Source organism: Centropristis striata, chromosome 2 (genome assembly GCF_030273125.1).
Source record: "Centropristis striata isolate RG_2023a ecotype Rhode Island chromosome 2, C.striata_1.0, whole genome shotgun sequence".
NCBI lineage: Eukaryota > Metazoa > Chordata > Actinopteri > Perciformes > Serranidae > Centropristis > Centropristis striata.
In genome coordinates this window covers 21,419,028-21,428,168 of record NC_081518.1, presented here as the reverse complement: position 1 = coordinate 21,428,168, position 9,141 = coordinate 21,419,028, and the positions used below count along the sequence as shown (strand labels likewise).

The following is a 9,141-nucleotide window of genomic DNA, read 5'->3' as shown; positions in this document are numbered from 1 at the left end:
TAGGTCAGAGCGACCAGTGAATGCAGCGTGATGTTTAATAAAGTGAAAGGAACCCCTGAAGGGTTCTCAACTCAATTCCGCCATGAAAATAACTCAGAAAAGCTTAAATATATAAATTAATAGCAAAAAAAGAAATGACTGGAACAACTCCCTGCAGCCAAACTGGTCCAAATCACATTTAATATACAGTATAAACAGATAACACAAGCCATGATGGATATGCTGTCTGACAATGGAAGTGATGATGCAGCAGCTTGATGTCCACAGAGAGGTGCAGCAGTGACAGAAAAATCACTAATTTTGGACTTTGCAAGACTTCTGATAGCAACAGCATTCAAAGTCATTTAAAATTATTACCCTGTCTTTGGCTTTAGAACTTTTAAGTCAGAGCGGCGTCCCGGTGGATCACTGGTAGAGCTCATACCTTTAAGGCTGAGTCCTTGTTGCAGCGGACCCGGCTTCAGTTCTGGCCTGAGGTCCCTGCATGTCTCCTCCTTCCATTCTCTCAAATTCAAAATTACTTTATTTATCCCCAAGGGGAAATTCAGTTAGTCTTTTAGCTCTTGAAGAATTACACTGTAAAATCTAATTAGTTGACCTTACTTAAAAAAAGTATGCAAACTCGTTGCCTCAAAAAAATTAAGCAAAGTAATCTTAAGATTAGTGAGTTAGAAAAGCTTGTTTATTTTAAGTGTACAGTACTAAATCAAGTAGTACAACTAAAAAAAAAAAATTAAGTTCATGTAACTTAATAGCCATGCTTAGTGTTAACTTATTTTTTTCATTTTGTGTGGACTGCGTGATACAAATTTAACCCCACTTAGAATTACTAAATACCTACAACTTACTACTCACTCATTTTTCAAGTTCACTTAATGAAACAAACCAATTTCGTTGAATGGGTCCTTGTCCTCTCTCTCTCCCATCTCTTATCTATTTTAGCTGTTATTACCTAATAAAGGCAAAAACACCACAAAAATATTCTTTAAAAGAACACTCACTGGGTCGATTCAGCTGCATTACAACTTTTATTACAAAAAATCATTGCATTTCTGATAAAAACTGAAAGTACAACAAATGATTTTGTGTCCCAAAGTGAGCATCAGTCCCAGGTTTAAACCAACAGAAAGAAAAACATCACCCCTTGGGTTTTGTATTTGTACTACATTATAACTATTACGTTTTCCCAAAACACAAATGTAAACAGGTTAACCTTGCTAGGTTCCTTTCTGACAACAATTCTTTGCATTACAAGGTGGCGCTATTTCCACCATTGGCATACCAGCATAACATGGTACAGACTTTAATGGAATGTTTTTTAAAACTGAGATCATAAACAAGCCAGCTTTCTCTGATAACAGGGGAACATAAATGGCTGCATAACTTACAAGGTGCTATGGCTATTCACCTGTCTAACCCAGCAGACTGTTCTTCAGAGTTAACAGTTTTGGTGGAAGGTTTTTCTTTCCCAGTCCAAGCATCACAGTCTGAATGAAGTTCAGTGTATTTGCCATGCATTTTGGGTAATCCAAATGCAAAGCATATGTAAGCCCAAATAACAGACAAACTGCCTGAGGCAAGTTTGTAATACGATCCATGACAATACCTCCCTCAAGAATGATGGCAGTGGAGATGGGCTGGAGGTCCACTGAACTTGGACCCTCGTGAGGACTGTCTTCACTGACAGCTGTCAGCACACCAACAGTGATGCATTCTAGAGCCTCGTCTCTCGCTGTATCCTACAAAGACACACAAACATTCTTCAGCATGTCAATTTATGCTCTTCTAAAACATTCATTTTTAGTGTTGAAAGCATTTGCTAGACATGAAAAAATATGGTTTTAAATATGTGTTCACACTGAATTGTTGCAATATAGCAAACAATATTAATTTGGTATGGTTCAACTAAAGCTGTGTTCCACAAGGTCCATATATTCATGAACTTTTCAACCAAAACTCCGCTCCTTAGATTTAAAATGAATGTTTATGTGGCAAATTTCATTTTTATTTACTGGCTGTTGAAATACCTCTCAGATTAGCTGTGGAGGAATTGCTATACAAAATACATCAATCACCGTACAAAATGTATATTGTACATTGTGCAGATAGAATTACATCTTCCATGTCAGCACAGATATAGTTCTATTTTAATGCAGACCAAACTTTTTCTAATGTGCAAGTACTTACAGAGCATGTCTTGAAGAATTCACTGGAGTTGTCACCAAGTAAAATGGGAATGCCTTTGAGGACAACAGAGCGAAGTACGGTCACGTCTGGTGTCTAATAATACACGGAGAGAGAAAAGACCAGTTAAGTAATTTGCAAGGCACAAGCACAAGTCAGACAGGAAATAGAATAGGTTGGTCTGGATCATTTCATTTAGAAGTTGCTTGATGAAGTATCATACAGATCAAAACCAAAATTAACCTACTTACCATCCAGCTCATGTGCTGCATCAGCTCACTGAGTTTCTGGCCAACAGTTCCCTTTTTTGTTTTGAAAAGCTCGATGAAACGTGGGGTGTACTGGTCCAGAGCCTCAAAGAAGTCTCCCTCAAGATTTTTACTGGCAATTCTATTAAACTCAGCAAACACCTGAAAAAGTAGAGAGAGGGGTGGGGAGGGATGGAAAGATGGCAGAGGTGTTAACATTCCAATAAGTGTGTTTGGATTTCTGGCCATACACCTTGAATTTCTTTTTGACTGGCATTATTTTATTGGTTGAGAACAAAAATAGTTTACCTGTCTCTCTGTGAAGAGTGCTGGCCATCGTTCAACCATGGTCAGTACAGCAGGCTCCTTTTTTACAATTTCTTGTCTGCGTAGTGGGAATGATTGGTCCATCATTTTTGAGATGAGAGTGCCATTGGGTTGTTTTTTCTTCATTTCTTCCACAAGAACCTTTCTGGCATTTTCAAGGCTTGTTTCATCATGTCCTTCAGGTAAGTTAGGCAGGTAGTTTGCTTCACCTCTTTTTGGCCGTTTGATATTCTTGCTTGAGGATTCTCCTTCTGGGTTGCCTTTACTTCTTTTGCCTCCATTGATTGCTACATCCTCACATCCAGCTTTTCGAAGCTTTGTGCGATAATTGGCCATTTTAAATTTGAGGCTGTTTTTCCAGCCATACCATCGGTGTGCTCCAGGCTCAGTGAGGCAGGGGTGTTTGCTAATCAGTGCTTTTGCAACACTGCAGAAGTCATCATCTTTAGGGTAAGCCTTGAAACTGTACATTGTCTCAGCAAGTTTTTCTAGTATGTCATGCTTCATATCTCGTGGCAGAGGCATACGTGTTCCGTCCTTCATAAAGGCAAGATCTGCCTGTCTGAGTCGATACTCAACATCAACAGAGAAATTGGGTACATCAAAGAATTCTGGCCACTGTTGTCTTAGTGATGGTGATGCTCTTCCAGTCGACAGGATCTCAGTGTCTGCTGTGCTGCACTCAGTGTCTGAAGTCGTGGTGGGTGATGACAACGTGGTTAAATGGAGAGTCACAAGAGGGATGATTTTGAGTGTAGCTCTTTCAGGTAAATCAGTTATTTCAGTCAAATTGCAAAGGGCATTATGGAAGTCTTGATCTTCATACTGCAGTTTAAAGTCATACTGCAGTGACAGTTTGTCCACCAGTTGCACTTTTAATTCTTCAATAGACTGTGGTCTCTCATTTAAAGTCACCTTCCTTATATCATCTTCAGTGATGACGACTCTCAGCAACAACCTTTGGTCCATTCTGATTCACTCAGCATAATATGTGACGTTTAAGTGTGACAAGCTGCCTGTTTCCAACTCTGTAAAGTGAAAGAGGGAAAACATCATTTAGTTCAGACAACTGGGTGACAGAGAAGGTGGACAAATGGCTACTACAGAGCTCATATGCTCTAAGATGCTCATTATACCATGATGTCATGAGTCTGCAGACAAATATTATGTCTGTATTGATCACCACAATCTTTGCTATTTGCCTGAAATCTGGGAGCCCTGAGCACGATCCAACAGAAATGACCATATCAGCACTGTACTTAATGCCATCTATGCAAACAGAAGCTGCTACAAGGACTGTGTTCTGGTAGTTATTCCTGAGATAGAGACAGTTCTTCACATTTTCAGGAAATGAAGCAACCATTACAGACTTCACTCTGTTAATTTCAACAGATGGCTTGAAAAAGGAGGTGGCAGCTAAATGGAAGGCTATCATATGCTGGTGTCTGAGAGCTAAAGTAAGGGGTATGTTCTTGAAGTTGTGAATGTGACGCACAACATTCTTGAAGAACTTGTGTTTGCCTTCAAAACGCATTGTCCACACATCACACAATGGACCAAAAGTTTGAATTAGTTGAGGGTAGTGCTCAATGTAGTGGTGTTTCGGGCGTAGCTTCTCGTTCGGGAAAACTTCCTGAAATACATTTCTATGTTCTGCAATCTTGCAGTCAAGAAAGCACACAGACTCCTCTGAGAAGCTTGCAGACACTGACAATTCCACTACATCTTTTAAGTTCATTAAAACCTCCCAGGTTTCATCTCCCTCAGGAATGTGATGACCTATCAGTAGTGGCAGAAGGCGGAGGAGTGTCCAATTTTCATGACCATTTCCTCCAATTGTTGCTTTGGAAGCAAAGTTCTTTGCGATGAGCTGAGGTTGGTTTGTTCTTCAGAAAATGTGTATGGAAACTGTTTAATAGCCACATTCAGGGTTTCAAGAGAGATGTATCCCTTTGATATAAGTGCCTTCAAGCATAAGGCCAATTCAGCCGGAACAACACCCTCCAGAAGATCATGCAAAAGGTCTGGCGGATAACCATTGACAACATGAAAATGTTCCAAGCTTTCAGTAAGTGGGCAGCTTCTTTTCACACCATATTGTTGAGCCATGGTAAAGTCCTGCAATACATCTTGCACCTGTCTGTCATGATTTTCTTTTGTTCTTGGTTGAAATGAGCCTGTCCGCACTTCCTTGTGTTGTATTTCCTCCCGTTTGGCCATACAGAATCGGCACATCTGACTTACTGTGAAGCTTTCAAAGAACCCTCCCAATGAATGAGCAGCTAAATTGTCTGCTGCAACAAATAATACTGTGCCTTTTATGCTGGCTCCTAACTGTTCAACATATATACCCTGCTGCTCAAGAAAAACAAGGTCCTGAAGGAGAGGGCGGAGAATTTCACCATAACCATGGTCTTTGAGACTGCTGACCTTGCAAAGTAGCGCAAGCTGAATGGAATGAAGAGAGGAGCGATATTTAGGGTGTAGATTTCCAAGTACCCAGTAGATGGCACATAGCTTGTGTTTCTTTCTGGAGGTTCCCAAGGGGTTAGCCACTTCAAAATCATCTATGTACAAGCAAAGAGCAATCCTGAATTCTTCCTCTGTCAGGAGAGAATTGTCTTTAAACCGGGAACCATCCCTGTAAGATCTGTATCCTTGTGACAAATTTGTCTCATGTGACATGACCTTATCTAAAATTTCTCCATTGTTTAGTAATGTCTGCAGCATTTTTAGTATGGGAATATACACAACTGTCTGCCTGTCATTTTTAAGGACAAACTCAACAGGAGTTACCACTGAGAATTCTTTTGAAATGTATGATGTTCGCTTGCTAGTGGTTGACAATGACCCCCCAGTAGAAGTGAATTTCAGGAATACATTACTCTCAGTGAATACTTTAGCTATCTCACTCACTAAAGAGTCCTCAACATCTCCACAATGTTGATTTAGTATTTTTCCAACCGAGGTATGTAACAATGGCTGTGAAAGCACATAAATTTGGTTGATCTGCTCTATAACTTCCTGCAGGGCATTTTCAGAGATGTTAAGAATCGATGACATTTTCAGAAAAAGAGCAGCTACATTATGTTCCAACTGACTCTCCAAGTCCTCCACACCTTCACTGAGCTCAGTAACCTCAAACTCAACCTCATCAGTTTCAGGGGCACTATCCTCGGGTTGAATATTTATATTAGGTGGAGGTTCCTCAAGTACATTATGTGACACAATTTCAGGTTTGAATGTCATCTTATTGTGGTCTTGATGTTCTTTGCTTTTATGTGCATTAAAGGTTGAATAAACATTGCTCTGAAAGTTACAGCCTTGATATGGACAAGAAACCTTTTGCTTCAGCTTCAAATGTCTTCGTAAATGGGTAAAAAAGTCAGCTTCACTCCCAGGCTCCACAAAGTCACACAGCTGACAATGGAAAACAGCTTCACCCACGTTCCCTACGTCCTTTTGAGTGTGCCATGTTGATAAGTGGACTTTGAGTGCATTGAAAGATTTAAATGTGCACAGGCACTCCTTATGAAGGCACGGAAGTGGTGATATTCGACTGTGGCATCCATGTTTTAAGCGGTAATGCTTAAGTAAATAGCCCCTCTTTTCAGCACAAAATGTGCAGTACTTACACGTCCACTGCATAGGAAGTTTTTGTCTTCTCGAAGAATCTGAAAAGAAAGAAAAGATAATTTTAGCATCAAGCCCAGCAAAATAGAAAGAAAGAAACAAAACACTAACATGCAGTATCAGACTTGAAATACCAGAGCTAAAGAAAAAATCCTTGCAAAATCTAATTATAAGCTCTTAATCATTGAACTTCTTTAAGACAAGAACAGCTACCAAATGAACACAGCAGTACAAAAGGTAAATGGTAAATGACTCACTTATGTGGCTAGACATCAAGGGAACTGTAGTCCTGGGTATGATGGACTGTAAGTCTAACCCACAGTATCTATAGACACAGTCCAGAAATACTAATTACATCAAATATTTGAAATTCACAATGCACAAAAAAATATTCTGTATGATGAAATATACTATGAATGAATGAACGATGAATTCATTTTAACACTCATGAGATAGATTTATTTTGATTTTCTTGAATTGATTTGCTTTTGTTCTAATCAAATTGCTTTGATGTAAGCATAACTTTTACTTAAGCATGCAATGTGTAGACAGTTATTAGGTGAAAATACCTTTTATTGCTGGGATTATGGAATGTGTGGATTGATCACCATCTGCCTGAGCCTGGAAGGGGGACAGTTAGAAGATTCTGGGTCAGGAACAAGGAGGAAAAGCGCTGGAAAGTTCTGCATACTACAAAGACAATCTGGCGCTGGTGTAGCTTATATAGGGGCTGGATGCTGATGAGGAGCACCTGAGTGCACAGGTGAACAGAGTTGGCTGATGAGAAGGGCGTGGCCAGCAGGGAGAGTGAGCAGAGGGGAGGAGAGTGTAAAATTACTGGCAGAGCAGCAGAGGAGTGGATGGTGACTTCTTGTGTCCAGTACAAGTGAATAGTGTAACATAGGCCTATTACCCACAAAGACAGTATTGTAATGTACATATTCTAGACAACATGACCTTAAAGAATAACTTAGGCCACTGAGTATGCCAACAAATATGTTTCCCTGTTTTAACAGGCTATGATAAACTGAGTGTAAAGATCTTTTCAAACAGGGATACACTTTTGTCTGTACCGAGTCTGTTGGTCGCTACACGTGGTAACCAAGTTAGCATAAGCATTAGCAGTTAGCATAGTCCTAACTTAACAGCCTAGTTTAAAATAAAATGATACATCCAGATTTGTTCTGATGTTCTCCCATGTGAATGATCTCCTGTTCACGGAAACTCACAAACCGCTGGGATCTCATCGTCAGTCAGTACTTGATAAATTACTGGCCTCAGGCAGCGGGTGTGCGCGTGCACGTGACGAGCACGCCCGCGACCGTTACACTAAAGTTTCTACTCAACTTTAACGTGACAAAAGTCTTTAATGTTACCTATTTTCAACACCGAGGAAGAAAATAATAAAGTATTGACCAAGTTTCATCAAAATTTAGACACGTTATGTCCATAATATAGTTCAGCTAGCGTTAGCCGACATTACTACACACATCACTACTAGCCATTTCTAGCAAGCACGAAAAATATGGCGCTTACTTACATAAACAAAACGGTTTAAACAAGGGTAAAATGTTACTCACCACATGAGTGTGCCAAGCACAAGAACGCTGAAAATAATAATCAGGAGTGTCTTTGCAGCAATTGGGTCCAGTTCAATAAGCTCCAGCTTCACCTCGTCTGTTGCGGGCATGTTTAGACGTGTACCGTCAAGTGTAGAGAGGACGGATCTGCGCATGCCCACAGCTCGAAAAGACAGCGGGCAAAGTTTTCAAATCCATAACCGAAGCAAAAGTACTAATACCACTCCGTGAAACTACTCTGTTACAATCATCTTATACAGTCTATGGTTACAATACAAGTACAGGTCCTGCAGTGAAAATTTCAATTAAGTAAAAACATATAACCACAAGAAGAAATACTTAAAATATTAAAAGTAAAAGTAGATTATTATTATATATCACATATGTGTTATTACATATGCAGTGATGTAAAAAGCACAATATTTCCCTCTGAAATGTAGTGGAGTAAAAGTAGAAATTAATATGAAAATAAAAAAAACTCAAGTAAAATACTTAAAGTACTTTGTACTTAAGTGCAGTATTGAGTAAATGTACTTAGCTACATTCCAACACAGAAAAAAAGCACAATTATTAAAAACGTACTTTTTCTAAATGAATCCAGCTCAAGTAGACTGAGCTGGTGAGATTTTTCAACCACAAATTACAAGTAACTTACTAAAAGCGAGTGTTAATAGTAATTTGATAAAAACTGATTTAAGTAAATTTACTATTTTTAATTAAATACCATGTTTGCATTTACAGTGTAGGAGCGAAGGATCTTTTGTATCTGTCCGTCCTGCAACGGAGAGAGAGGAGCCGTCCACTGCTGTTTTTTTGGTCCATAAAGGTTTTGTGTAGAGGATGATCTGGGTATTCCAAGATGGCCTTGAACATGTTGACAGGTCATCTCTCCACCACCTCCTCCAGTGTGTCCAACCTGGCTCCAACCACAGAACCAGCTCTTTAGACCAGTCTGTCCAACCGCCTTGCATCTCTGTGTCTGATGCTGCCTCCCCAGCAGCATAAAACAACACACTACCACCACAGACTGATAAAACATCTGCAGCATCTTACTACAGATGTCCAGAGATCTGAGCTTCCTTAAGAAAAAGAGGCGGCTCTGCCCCTTTTTGTAGAAAGCGTCTGTGTTTAGGGACCAGTCCAACTTATTATCCAGGTATACACCTAGA

General features: G+C 39.7%; 1 protein-coding gene and 1 long non-coding RNA gene across 2 annotated transcripts; both read right to left on the bottom strand.

The window, feature by feature from the left end:
- Positions 1 to 1,015: 1,015 nt before the first annotated feature.
- Positions 1,016 to 2,879, bottom strand: LOC131992371 (uncharacterized). The gene is made up of 4 exons (XM_059357937.1): positions 2,742 to 2,879; positions 2,436 to 2,594; positions 2,188 to 2,280; positions 1,016 to 1,739 (listed from the first exon to the last, which is right to left on the bottom strand). Exons 1-4 carry the CDS (start codon positions 2,844 to 2,846, stop codon positions 1,413 to 1,415), a joined length of 684 nt encoding a protein of 227 aa, XP_059213920.1. The 5' UTR covers positions 2,847 to 2,879; the 3' UTR covers positions 1,016 to 1,412.
- Positions 2,880 to 2,920: 41 nt separating this feature from the next.
- On the bottom strand, positions 2,921 to 7,082 carry LOC131992392 (uncharacterized). Its single transcript, XR_009396214.1, has 4 exons — positions 6,962 to 7,082; positions 6,650 to 6,717; positions 6,395 to 6,433; positions 2,921 to 3,787 (listed from the first exon to the last, which is right to left on the bottom strand). It is a non-coding gene; the product is annotated as an uncharacterized LOC131992392 (long non-coding RNA).
- Between the last annotated feature and the right edge of the window lie 2,059 nt (positions 7,083 to 9,141).